At 38.8% G+C, this 14,232-nt stretch overlaps 1 protein-coding gene across 1 annotated transcript in view; it reads right to left on the bottom strand.

Annotated features, from left to right (window-relative positions):
- Positions 1 to 14,232, bottom strand: part of FRMPD2 (FERM and PDZ domain containing 2) — a 69,188-nt gene that overhangs the window by 27,361 nt on the left and 27,595 nt on the right. Inside the window, exons 18-29 of the mRNA XM_065670689.1 lie at positions 13,539 to 13,637; positions 12,288 to 12,395; positions 12,023 to 12,139; positions 11,316 to 11,551; positions 10,646 to 10,750; positions 9,240 to 9,333; positions 8,649 to 8,734; positions 8,301 to 8,445; positions 7,041 to 7,255; positions 5,662 to 5,760; positions 4,105 to 4,469; positions 258 to 453 (exon numbers count right to left, since the gene is read on the bottom strand). Coding sequence (XP_065526761.1) covers positions 258 to 453; positions 4,105 to 4,469; positions 5,662 to 5,760; positions 7,041 to 7,255; positions 8,301 to 8,445; positions 8,649 to 8,734; positions 9,240 to 9,333; positions 10,646 to 10,750; positions 11,316 to 11,551; positions 12,023 to 12,139; positions 12,288 to 12,395; positions 13,539 to 13,637 — 1,865 coding nt within the window. The remainder of the gene's footprint in view (positions 1 to 257; positions 454 to 4,104; positions 4,470 to 5,661; positions 5,761 to 7,040; positions 7,256 to 8,300; positions 8,446 to 8,648; positions 8,735 to 9,239; positions 9,334 to 10,645; positions 10,751 to 11,315; positions 11,552 to 12,022; positions 12,140 to 12,287; positions 12,396 to 13,538; positions 13,638 to 14,232) is intronic.

A 14,232-nucleotide genomic window follows, 5' to 3' on the forward strand; every position in this document is an offset into this window, starting at 1 on the left:
TATGGAAAGCTGCAGAAGTAGCAAGGTGGCAAGATCAAGGACATGGCCTTTAAGGCAATTGGTAAAGAATTCTGGAGAGCTGGGTGTTGCAGAAGGTCTGCTTTACTTGAGGATTCCGGACATTCAGGAAAGTAAAAAAAGCCATGCAGAAATAGCATAGATAAGAGTTGAAATTAATGTTTAAGAATGTTGCACTCTTAAAGTTGTTTCTTTTCCCATGTATTCTACCTATTAACAGTTTAGTGCCTGTCACATACCTTAGCGCAGTCTTCCTTTTCTTCCTTCTCTTCTTCTAGTTCCTCAAAGTCTTCCCATTCATTGTCACTGTCATGTGTCTCTCTAGCTGGCATGGATGATGAGAAGGGACCACAGACACGTGGTTGTGGGGTCACCATAGTTGTGGAGAGTGTCTCAGAACTTCCTCCCCGTGAAAGTGAAGTCACAGATGTTGAGCTGATAATGAGATACTCTTCATCAATAGGGGTTAGAGAGAGAGTTTCAGGCATACATTTTGTGTTCAACAGGTCATCATCGCTCTTATTAAATATGTGGCTGGAAAATAAAAAGATTGCAGTGCTGGGGTTTTTCTCCATATGCTTTATTAGATGGCCACTGAAAAGTCTACCACTTATACATGACCTTATTTTAACTGAAATACTAGTTGTGATATCAAATTGCTGTGTGGGTCTTCCAGTGTTACTATAAAAATAAATAAGTAATCAACAGTGGTGACCTCATAGCAGCCTTCCAGTATCTGAAAGGGGCCTACAAGGATGCTGGAGAGGGACATCAGGTACTGTAGCAATAGGACAAGGGGTAATGGGTTTCAACTTAAACAGGGGAAGTTCAGGTTAGATATAAGTAAGTTCTTTACTGTAAGGGTGGTGACGCACTGGAACAGGTTGCCTAAAGAAGTGGTAAATGCTCCATCCCTGTCAATGTCCAAGGCCAGGCTGGACAGAGCCTTGGGCAACATGGTCTAGGGTGAGGCATCACTGCCCATGGCAGGGGGGTTGGAACTAGATGATCTTAAGGTCCTTTCCAACCCTAACTATTCTATGATTCTATGATTCTACAATATTTTGCAAAGCTAATTAAAAGACTAAAAAGCTTTCAGAATTTGAAAAGAGTCTTTGCAAAATCTTGCACTTTTTTTGAAGACATTAATTAGTACTTTAGTTGTTTCTTGAAAAGAATAATCAGACAGTTCCTAGGCCACTGCCATAAGCAACTTAATTAACTTATCTGGTCAGTGGTATGTACAATACTACTACAATCTTTATATTTTGCATTTTTGTTGAAAGAGGAATGCCAGCCACATTCCTGGCTCCAAGTCTTTCCTTGGTAACTAGAGCACAAACCAGAAACACGAAATATGATTCTTTTCTCTCCATAAAAAAAAATTCAAGTCCTGATTTCTCTTTGTAAGCTTGCTTTTATACTTATGCTTGCCTTGAAGCATAAGATTTGTCCTACAGAAATCAATGGATTTTTCAATTACTTGAATTAAAATTGATATTGATTTTATTTCACAACAGCGGAGATAGTGTTCAGCACTTTGGATGTTCAAGCCCAGACTATAATCATACGTGTTGTGTTTAATATTGTTTTGGCTGTTAGTATTAATGAACTTTGAGTTCATTACTATAGCGTTGACTCCCATTAAATTTAACATTAAAGCCAATAGAAATGCTTGAAACACATTTTTTTAAATATGTATTTTCTTCATATCAATCTATTGAAATATTGTTAAACCTCATTCATCTTAATGAAGAAAACATTTAAAATGACACAACTTTTACTAATGCTTCACATAGCAAAAGTGCCATGTCATTTCATACATGTCACCTAGGAACTTCTGCTCTGACAGAATTGAAGTGTGTCTACCATCTCCAAAGCAAACATAGACAACTAAAATGAATGTATATTGTGTGTCTTGCATGAAATCACGGAAGATCCCCAGTGTTAAGCTTTTCTTTCAAAAGTTGCTTATGATCAGAAGGATAATACAAAGCACACTAGCAAAACAAGCATTTTAGTTGAATATAGCTAGTAGCTCTCAATAGTATTTTGAAATACTGATGAAAATGAGAAAAGCTTGTAGGCTTATGCTGTGTGTCCTCAGTGACACAATCAGTCTAGTCTGTTAGCTTTTATCTTTGCAGGGAGGAATTGAGAGAAGTTTGCCATCTCGAGTACTGCAGCAAAGCTGAGAATGAAGCTGACAGTTTGTGCTGTAATAGCTGGACAACAGATACAGTACTGTGGAAGAGTGGGGTAATTGAAAGAACTGTTTAAGGGTAACAGCAAATGTACTCTGCTCCTTTCTTTAGGGGACACGAAAGAAAAGAATAAGTTCAATAGACATTGGTCAGTGTGGGTGTCGTAGAAGTTGTCACATGCTAGTGGAGTGCTGGCTGACCTTTGGAGTGTATGAAGGTGTTTGGTAGAGCTACACGAGCTCGAGGCAATGAACCAGCATGGGCTTAATCATAGCACAACTTTGAGCCAATCTCCACGTCACCGTGGGAAATAACATGAGTCTTGGTCCTGCAGGCCCAAACATGAGCTTCACTGCTTTTGACTTCCTTTTGGAGACTTGTGACCTGGACTTCACAGGGAGAAAGTACAGGCTAAGGTTTTCCAAAGCAGCTTTTTCAAAGGTTCTTATTGGTAGTGATAAAAAGAAAAATAAAAGGAATTTTCCATGTGATACCCTAAACCAGGGATCTTCTAAGATTCATATCAGAAGATATCTACATTTGCATGAGCAGTTTTGAGAAATCTGAAGGAAAGAAATTTCCTCATTAATCAAAAGGAATTCCTTCATTAATGCCTATTTCTTTTTGAGGGTTTTTTGTATGTTACTAGCTAGAAGCATCATTTAAACTCAGATTATATTAAAATATTCTTTAAAATGCATGCCATCTTAAACTTGCCTGCCTGTCTTTTGAAAATGCAAAAGCTGAAATTAAATGATACAGAGAATGTACCAAACAAATTTTAAAAAGCTGTACTTCAGAACTTCCTTCTTGGGAAGAATCCAATTTTTTTGTTGGAATTTACATTTTCCTACAGTAAACATAGTGTTGTTGGAACTGCATCTCTTGGCAAAAATGTTTGCTACAGACATATTTCTGTTGGTTTTACTCTAAGAAGTAGGGAACCATATAGGTAAGCAGGAGCTTCACTCATAATCATACGTGAAGGCTCTCTCAAGCAAGAGGAGCTAAAAGTATGAATTTCCATGATGGCCCAACTTGACTTGCAGTCAGCTTGGGCTGTGACTCTTGAGACTGGAATCTTCTCTGACTGTCTGGTTCTGCGCTTGATGAATGTCAAAAGTAACAAAAAGATTTCTAGCAACTGGGTGGAAAAATAGAAATTAGTTTTTAGATAAAATTACTAAAGCTGTAAGTTAAAGGCTTTTAACTTGTTTTTCCATCAATCATTTCTGTTCTGATGATTTATATTCTTTGCACTGGGAAGGATGATTAAAATGTAATAGATCATGTTTTGTGTGCCAGTGTCTGGCATATTGAAAAGGGTGTTAAAGGAGGCTGACTCTGTTTGCACCACATCTTATTGTATAACTCCTCTGGCTCAGAGCTTCTACCGTTCTACCGGCTTTCAAAGACCTGAAAGTAGTTTGTCTTCCAATTTTCTTTTATTTTCTCTGAAATATTTTGGAATTAAAAGATCATACAATAAGAAAGAAATTTTTGGTGCCTATTTAAGTCAACTCTGAGAAAAATGAAATTAAAAGATCATATAATAAGTGAGAAGGTCCTTGGTTCCCATTTAAGCCAACAAGAGTCTTTCCACTGATTTCCAACTGCAGCCAGCTTCTGCTGAACAGCATAAATTATTACAGTAGTGAAGCACTCATACAAATTTCTTGCAACGCAGACTTATGCAAAAATCTTATAGATGAGAGTAAATAGAGACAGCAGGTTAGGATAATCAGAATAACATGGCAAGCAAAATCTTCAGTGACCAACAGTGATTACAAGCACATAGTCCTGTACTTAAATCCAAGCAATTCACTTGCAAAATTCAAAGAGCCAAAGGAAAGGCTGCAGAGCAAATTTCAGCATTCCCTACCTTTTGGCCTGTCCAAATTCACATGGTGAGTAGCAGTTCTCCTTCATTTCTTCCTCAAGGGAGTGAAAGACTTCAGAACTGGCAGCTTCTTGATGAAACTTCCAAAGATGCTTATAGAAATATTCCCTGGAAGTCATAAGTTTCTGTATGGGCTTCTCTGGAAGTTCAGCTTCCTGCTCTTCATAAGTTGAACTGTCCTCCTCAGGAGGCTCACTGAAATCTGCTGCCACTGGAGAATCCAGGCAGTCTTCGAGGTCTGGAGAGGTGCTACCTCCATCACTGGTTGACTGATCCATACTATTTCCTAACTCTGTACTGCCTGGCGTTTCTGTCACAAACTCCTTAACTGGAGATGGTGCTGGAGTCTATCAAAATAACGGAAAGATTAGTGTAACTACATTTTATCTCCCGTCTTCTTTAAGAACAAAATAACTTGAAGAAGCAACATCAATAAGCATGTGAATATGAATATATGAAATGGTAGCCAGGAGGGGAAAAAATAAGAGGGGAGGTACTCTTACTAAATAAGTGTTCAGTCTTTATGCTTTTCTTCCATATTATGCAGGAGTTCCTGCCAGGACACTACTACACAATTCCACTTTCCCCAACATTTTTTTTTTTTTGCTAGAGGTGGCCCTTTTTTATTTCTTTTCATATCATGTCTCAATTTGTGTCTATATTCTCTTCATTGTGTAGAACTAGCTTCCAGATTTGACTTGTGTGTGACTGACCACAGAAAACAGTCAAGAGCACATAGCAGGAGAGCAACAGGAGCCATTTTGCTATCTGGAGATGGTCCTGGCTGTAACTTCTGTCTGCCTATGGACAGCTCTTATAAATCCTGGAGGGACAGGAGCCATGAGTGGGCCATTCTGCTACAGTAATAGAAATGCATGTTCATTATAAGAATACTTGTATATGTGCTCATGTGTTGTGTTGAAGAAGAAGGAATAATAATGGTAGACAGCTAATGGCACTGGTTTAGTCTCTGCTGCCTCTAATGTTTGGGGTTTTTCTCCCTCTTCCTCTCCACACTTCCCCCCCTTCTCCCCCACCCCACCCCCCAACTATCAATAAGAGGCTGAATAACCAGTTGTAACCATAATATATTTAAGTTTACTAAGAGGTAGCCTGTATGGGAAGAGTGCTTTAGTTTCCTCTTACTTTTGGGAGTAATATAGCTACCTCAAGTCCATAAGTTGTAATAGCTGCAGTTGAGAATACTGTAGGGTTTGGTTGAGGATTTAGTAGAGCATTTTTAGAAACATCACTAGAATATCTGCTGGGGTATGTGCTGTTTCACTCCAGTGAGAGTACTGCAATTAAAAAGTTGTTGCACTGGGATAAACATGTTTCACATATGTCAGATTTCTATTATTTTGGTTACTAAGGAAGAAACAGTTGAACTTTAGAGGTTGAGTTGAAGCTGGGAAGGGAAAGAAATGGAATAAACGGCCTTTGGGAAAATGGAAGGTTGCCTTATTCAAAACTGGATAGAAAAGGTATTGTTTTTCCAAGTTTACAGAAACAAGCTTACTGATAGAAGCTTTGCCTTACCATGGCACTCTGCTCTATTTCTGGAAGAACACCTTTTGGTGGTCTGCAAAGTAGTAGTACGACTTCTGAAGGAGGTCCTCTCAACAAGTGCAAGACATCCTAAGCAGGAAGAAGGAATATTATATTTCTTATGGAACACAGTATTTTGTACATGTCAATTTATCAACTGGGATGGAGACAATTTTTACAGTGAATGCCCAATTCCTCGTATTTGTGTCTCTCAGTTGTGTCTGGAGGACAAAATTTACCACTGTATGATTGTCATATAAGTGGACCATAGTTTTTACGAGTGTGTATCTAAAGTCAAGTCAGTTGTATTTACATATTTTTGTTCCACCAATAAACATGTAGGTTTAAATTCTTGAAGAAAACAGGATTTTCAGGCAAATTCATTCAAATGGCATGTGGCAGTGACACATCTTCTGTCAGTTGTATTAGTGCACCTCCACGGACTGCCATATTAACATAATCAAAGGGAGACTTTCTCAGAGTCCCTCCTTAACATAATATCTCTTCAGTGGCATTCAGCTTTCAGCTAAAGTGAGAGATGAAATACTTGATATGGGGCGGGGGGGTGGGGGGTGGGGTGGGGGGAGGGCAGGGGAATAATGCTTTAGGCAAAAACACCCTGTCTGTCCCTCTGCACAAACTGAGTAAAAAGGCTGTATGTCAGAAAGCAAGACAGTGCTGGAAAGGGACAAACTCCAGGTAAGAAAAAAAACCCCAAAATGGAGTACAATTACAGCAGCTTACCAGGTGTCTGGGACTTACAGCACCTTGCCTTTTGCCCTAGCTATTTAATGATACAGGTGACATGCCATTCCAAATCGCATGATTTCAATATTTCTGTTTGTTACCAACCTTATCTATTGGTATATGCATATTCACATACAAAAGGGGCATTTTTCATAAGGTAAACAGTTTACAATGAAAAAAATAAATCCACATGTAGTCTTTTCTTACCATTTAATTTCTTCATAGAAATAATTTCTTATTCTAGGTAAGAAAGTTGAACTGGACTTAGCTCACATGGTAGATCTGAATCTGGGGCACGGCATTACAAAGCACAAATGACCACAGGGAAAAAGTGTTCCAGCTATGCAGAACAGCAGTAAAGATTCCAACTAATTAACAGCTGGTGTGCATCTGACAACAGACTTTGTGCATCAATAGTAGAAAGTTATAAACTAAATAACAAATTCTCTTAGGGAGGATATTCTCCTTAAGAATTGTAGAGAATAATTCTACATCGAAATCAGATTAACGATATGCTAATTCTGACTCCCTCTGGTAATAATTAAGTTCAAATGCAGTTTCGCCCCATTGTTCTTACTATCATGTTACCCATCTGGAGTTCCAGTGATAGTATTGCTTGGTACCTGATACAAGAGTCCTTGAATAGGTTTCCCATTCACAGCTAAAATGATGTCTCCGACTTCAATTTCGCCATTCTCTTCAGCTGGCTGCCCTGGAAACAGTCTCTTGATCCTGATGATAGATCCTCCGAGGTGTTCGCAACCATCTCCTTCCATTTGCAGAACACTAAAGCCAAGGCCTCCCAAATTCTTTGTCAATTTGACTTCAAATATATTATCTGTTCAAAGTGGGGATTAGAAAAAGATGTGGCACATAGAATCATAGAATCCCACACATGCAGCTGATGTAAATCATACCCTCAGCAGTCCTTTTCCTTGTGTCCTGCAGAAGCATATCTACTGGTAATAATGGCAAAAGAAGGGTTTGGTGTTGCTTTAACTAATGTGAGCCCTTGAAATAGCACAGGTAGAATGCAGATAACTGGATTCTATTTCACCATGTCTTCACACACTTTATGCCATCTGGTACGAGCTCATAAAGGAAGAAGCCTTTTGTGCCAACAGAAAGGTTCAAAAGCTATTCTTTTCTGACATTCTTCTGTAAGTGTTGGGTATATCTTACTACTGTGTTGATAGCTGATGTTAGTTTGGGTCCTGCAGTAACCAGCATAACGTAGAATAAAATTTACTGCTCTTCCCAGACAAGAACAAGAGACCAGACTTTTTCCAAATGCAATACTTGCAGCTGAACCCCATTCTGCTAGGGACAATGCAGAGAGGTATGCCCCACAAGAAAGCATGGTGTTTATGAAACACCCTTACAGTAAAAGAAACAGCATTTATATGTTGGCTAAATTCAGGGGGAGTGATCTCTGAATCTTCTGCTCTTAAGAAATTAATTGCTGGCACTCTGCATTCCTATTCCTGGGGCAGCAGCTCACCTTGGCTTCATCACTGACATATCATCAGCAGTTGTGCCGGCGGTGCTCTCTTTGGGTATCAACCTGGCAACATCAACACAGCTGCTTCATGCCCAATGGTGCTATAGAGTACAGACAGGGATGTCCCCTGCCAGCCCCAGCTCATGACAGTACAGTATTTATGCCTAAGATAAATTCAGTTATATCTAGAAACTATAAGTACATCAGAAATATTTTGTTTGGGATTGATTTTTTATAATGCCAGTAATATTACACATTATATGTTTATTCAACATGCAGTTTTCCTTCCAACCCACAGCAATTTCATAGGATTATTTTCATTCATTCCTTTCTTGCACACTGTAAGAAGTCACCCTGAGATCTTTTTTTTTTTATCACTCACCATCTGTCAAAAAGCAGTAGTCCTTGATATCATCTGTGAAGGACGTTGCTGCAGAAGCAACTGCACATTGGTCCTCTCTGTCATTAGCAGTCAGGCATGGCTCTGCTGATTGGTAGTTTCCCCGTTCTAGAACCAGCTTGGCAATCTAAAATAATAATGAACAGGTTCTAGTTACACGGTACACAGTGAGCCCTAAATCTTTTCTTTTTACTTTCATTTTTATAAAGAGCTGGATGGAGGAGTGTGTGTGTGGGGGGAGTTTCTCTTGGTCCAGCTTTGCTACGGTGCTTCATAATAAATGCAGTTTAGTCTACTGGGTATCTTACTGAGCTTTGCTGTTGTACAAACCTGGCCAGACTTCTTCAGATGTTCCACAGCTTGTTTGTGAGTGATGCCACAGAGGCTGATGCCATCTACTTCCAGGAGACGATCACCTGAGGCAAAACAAAACAAAGAAGCAAACAAAAAAAGGGTTCAAGTTGCTTTGAGGTTTAAGTTCAGTGGGTGTAAACCTTGAGGCTACCCATTATGCAACAGACCTTCATGCTTACATGTGTCAAATTATGCTACTTTGTATGAAAGCAATACTGCTTGTTGTGCAGCATTCTATACCTAGCACTTAAAACATACCAGCGTATTCTGCAAGTAAAATGCAGTGATAGTATCTGGTTATCATAGTAGCTTCTGAAAGTAGATGTCAAAGTCACTAGCCTGATGTGCAGTTACATAGAGTAACTGTACAATGTTGGTATGAGGCTCCTGTTTTTTCCATGGGATATCTATAGGTAGTACTGTGACTGGCTGATGAATAATGGACTACGTATTACGTTTCACAGTACTATGATCTCCGATCCCAAATCGGTTTCATTGTCCCTATGGCAAGCATTCCTCACTAACATTGACTTCTGCAGCCCAGAGTTTTATTGACAGACATGTTACCTATCTTTATTTGTCCATCCTTATCAGCTGGTCCCATGGGAATAATTGACTTCACATATATCCCACCGTGGCGTACGCTAGTGTTAATTCCACCCTGCAAAACATACACCTACAGATTAGAGTCTTTACATGATAAAATCAAAGCAATTTACACATGCACTGGAAAACAACTACTTCAGGAATTACATTTTGTTTAAATATAGGAAAAAAAGGAAAAGAGGATGTTACTCCGAAGTCCCATCTAGTTGTAATATATTTCCCTAGGCAGTAACTTTGTTTTTTCTCAGGAAAAAGCAATGCATTTCCACTTGGCTATATAAAAACATTTACTAAATGTTCTTAATTTTTTCCCTGTGCTGACATAAGGAAGGTGGTACATCTTTCAGTCAGTCACTAGCCCAGATTCCACACTATGCAATATCCATTCAGTTATTATTAGTGTTTCAGACAATACATAAAGCATGGACCTGAATTTGTGCAGCCATGTGAGAGCTTACAGCTCAGAGGAATACCAGATTAATCCAAGAATCATGTTCTGCCCATCTGCATGACCTGGCAAAATTTAGATGAAAAAGCATCCCTCAATTTCTCCTGCAGGCAATGAAATGGCTGTTGCTTCCAACTCCATTTCAACAAAGACTGTAAAGACATCTCAGCCTGGAGGGGTAAACTCAACTTCAATAGCCAGGACAAGGAATCATTATTCAAATGTGGCAGATGGTTTTCACTGCTGCCTTCTTTCGTCCTCTTAATATACAGTCAACTGTATTTCCTTAAATAAAATTGGCCATGGCCCTTTTTCTGGCCTCCAGAGTAAGAAGCATGATGCCATGCTTGAGTCCACAAGCTAAATTTTCAGCATGGGATGGCTTATGTTATTCTACTTGTTTAGGCACAGGCCAAAGCCCTGTTGAGAGCTGTCAACAATTAAACAGTGCTTGTGGGCCACTGCTTGATCCCATGCCATGGTCCTGTACAACCTGCTTGTACAGACACAGCCTTTGAGTTCCACGAGCTCTAGGGAAGCAGCAAAACCAGTCATGACTTGGAGAATTCTTGAATTGCTGCATTTTCTTGAAGCCCTGGCAATATCCCTTGCTGACCAAACTCAACATTTGGTGGCAGGTCTTGTTCTCAGACTGAGTAAGGTTGAAAAGGGCTTGTGCTGCCACATACTTTAGGCTGGCACACTTTCACAGCTTCTACATGCAACAACTGGGGAATGAGCAGAGCATGTACTTTATGCTTTCTCAGTCAGTCGACACTTAGGTTTGAAACGTGCCGTTAGAATGTCTTTTGTCATCAGCCTATCTCCTATCTCTGTTCCACATAAATACACTTCCCTATGCGTTTCTTGGTCATTAACAGTTTGACAGACACAGTGAAAGATTAACAGTAACACTTGCAGTCACACTGATTCCAAAAGTTCCATCTTCTTTAACAAGCTCCACAGTATAAATCTCCTTTGAGTTAGTTTCAGATGGAGATGGTAAGTGCGAAGAATCAGCTTCCTGTCTCGAAAATATAAACAGGAATGAGAGTGCAGCATCTCAATAAAAAAGGAGGGTAAGGAAGAACAAAAAGGAGAAAGAGTTTCCAGAAGGGTTTGATCCTGCTGACACTGTAAGCCTGGAGCAGTACCATTTACATCCCTGCCACTATTTCAAGCTTACAGTAATGTTTCCCAAAATATAATCTAAATGTGCTTATGCTGAGTAATGGGGAGGTTGTCTAATAGTAGAAAATTAGACACAAATTGTTGCTGTTCTCTGTCAAGTTGAAAACTTAAGAGAATGCAAGGAACCAACCAAATTTTGTACCCTCATTGGAAAAGGGAGAAGAATTTTTAGTAACATTTTTTGGAACAGTTTCCCTATTTTCTTTTGCATATTCTAGACATGTCTATCATCTTGACATTTCCAATGTAATTTAGCAAGCAACATCTTCCAAGGTTTTCTTTCTCCTTTACTAATTTTTTTAAATTTCTTGGTTATTTTCTATTCTTAACAACAAGCTGGCATGTTGTTAAGACATACTGGGCATAATAGCACTGAACTGCATCAAAATCTCAGTTACCTCCACATCCAGGCTATCAGCTGAAGGAACTGGAATCCTAGAGCCCAAATTTGGTACTAAGCTCCAGGAGAGGGCCTTCTCAAGTTCATCTACATTTATGTCCTGTTCTTTGGGGAGGGCTGTATGACAATCCTGAATCTTCTTTCTCCTGTTGTCTGCACAAGAGATCTCAGATCCACTAGTGCTGTTTCCTCTTGATAGATTCTTTTCTTCATTTAGTCCTTCTTCACATATGTCTGTAAAGCCACAGCAAAATAAAGCATTGCTGAATGCAACCAGTAAGTAAACTTGAAGCAAATATTATTATACCTCAGCACAGGAGGGCAAAATAACTTCTACACCAGCTGGCTGTGAAATCAGATCTATAAAATGAGTCGGTTATCGTAAAGTGGAGCGCTGCTATTATGAATGTGGAGAAATGTGTTTGCTTTATCATTGCAGGGGACTGTTTCTCTATGAGAGAAAGAAATGAACAAAATCCCTTGGTATTCAGCAAAGCAGCCAATAATAGAGCTTTTCCAACTGACTGTAGAACAGAGATCACTTGATACCTACTAGAAGCTGACTGTTTTCACTGCTGGACTATGGTTATTATGACAGGCACTGAGCAGCAAGAAAGTACTACTACATCCCAGTGCCTAATAAATACCAGCGTCCTGAGTTAACTATTAGCATTCCATAGGCAGGAAAGGCATTTGCCTTCATACCTCTGGGTTGAGAGATGATGAGCTCCACTTCATCAGGAGAATTCTGTATGATTTTAACTGCAGTATTAAATGAAACACCCTCAAGACTAGTGTTATTCACAGAGATGAGTCGTCCTCCTTAAAAGCAACCCAAAAAAAAACCCAAAAAACAAAACATAAGGATAAAACCAAGACAAAGGAAATCTAAATAGAGAAGTAAATCCAGACTAGTTAACTTTAAACCATGAAAGTATTTTAATTCTAATTAAAAACTATGGACAATGACCTGGTTTGATGTTTCCAGCTCTGTCTGCAGGTCCCCCAGGGATAATTGAAGCGATAAAGATACCGAGGTCTAATTTTCCTACATTTTCTCCTCCAATAATTACAAAACCTGCAAAAATGAGATAGCATGAGAATGCAGAGACAATGGCATTATTGGAAAAGATGAACCTTAGAAGCCTAAAAAGCTCTTGCTCTAATGGCTTAAGTTTTATACATGGTCTGGAGAACGGGGAGCTCTGATTTACATGGCATTTGTAAATCAGGTAAAAAAAGGTCTTGATTTGGAAGAGCTTTAAATTTGTATTATAATATAATTAAAGTGTTCTGGTGACTTTGGTGGCTATTTAACTTCTCAATAAGAATACCTTCCTGGAATGGGACCTTCAAAGATTCCATCTACTTTCTTACAAGAGTCATAAACTCTTGTATGTGGACCTTAGTATTTAACACCTGCAGGAGCAAAATGGTATAAAAGTTCACTTAATAAGTTCAAATATTTTTCTGCATCATGTAGTGTAGGGCCTGTCAGGTGGGTCATGTAAATTTCTAATGGAAATGTAAGGCATATCTAAGAAAATTAAATCTATTGTCAAGGAGTTCTATTTCACTATCCTAGTTCAGAATATTCTGCTTATTGCAGAATATATTCTTCTTTCTGGTAACATAGTTGGATTTGGGATGAGGATATTCCACACAGACATGCACCATTTAGAAATTTGATGTTTAATTGTATTAATGGTCAGCTGTGAAATGTGATGGTCCTCTAAACTTATCCACAAGAACAGGATAGACTGCAATAGTGTACTATATAACAAAATGTTACCTGAATAAGAATCCAAAAGTCAGGAAACATTAATGTTAAGCTTTTTGCACTTCAACAGGCAATACCTGAAAGGTTTGCAGAGCATGATCTCCCCCTGTGTAATGTCTAAAATAAATAAAATCACTGAGCTTGCATTTCTGATACAAAAATAGACCCTTCTTCCTTTCATTGTACTCTTAGCACTTGGTCCCCTTGACCTCTGTGGCCTTAGTTAATCCTCTGAAAAAATTGTGCTCTTGATTTATGTGCTTAGTCCTTTTCAGTCTCAGAAATTCTAAGTCCTTCACAAAGACTGGTAGTTTTATTCTATAATAATAAATGAGGTGAAGAAGGTTACAATCTTGGCCAGGCTGAGTCAACAACTATCAGCATTAGCACCAGGATCTGAAAGTCTCAGTAACAAATGCGACATTCATGTTCCTTACTTACCAAATCCATTCTTAGGGTCACGTTTTAAGTTGACGCAAATTATTTCCCTTTCTAGACCACTTAGTAAAACTTCTTTTTGGATGGCTGGTGACCCGGGTGCTGCAGAAACAAAACAGCTAGAATAAATGCAGATTAATGCAGGGAGACAATAGATTCATATAGTAGGAAAAACTGGGGCTTCAAAACTAAAAATATATTTTGTCCTTTTCAACATTACCATCACTTCTGAAACAATATAATTTGAAGGAAGCTCAAACAAGTGTCTGAAAATCTGTATTCTTTAGAAAAGCGTATGTACGCTAGCTGTGTAAGTTCTTCCTATAATGTTCCTTCCTGGAAGACTATGCATTTATCTGCAATAGTTTTAAGATGAGGACATCTAAAGAGACAGGCTTGTAGTGCCCATTGAACATGAGGGTGATTTGGAGACAAAATCTCCTATGGATTCCTTTGGAAACTCTAGCCTTTGTCCCTGAGGGCCCTTTTGTCTCTGTAGGTGCAATCCAACCAGCACTGATGAGGATGGTAACTTTTGTAGTGTTAACAGTACTTAATATTGTGCAATTGCCACAGCATGTCTGAAATACAGTTCTAATTTTAAAACGGGCCAAACAAATAATCATAGCTTTGTATTTCATACATCTCCTCACTTGTGCATGCAATGTTAGACAATTAGGTGTCCAGATCTTATTCT

The sequence above is a fragment of the Lathamus discolor genome, chromosome 3 (genome assembly GCF_037157495.1).
Source record: "Lathamus discolor isolate bLatDis1 chromosome 3, bLatDis1.hap1, whole genome shotgun sequence".
NCBI classification, from domain to species: Eukaryota; Metazoa; Chordata; class Aves; order Psittaciformes; family Psittacidae; genus Lathamus; species Lathamus discolor.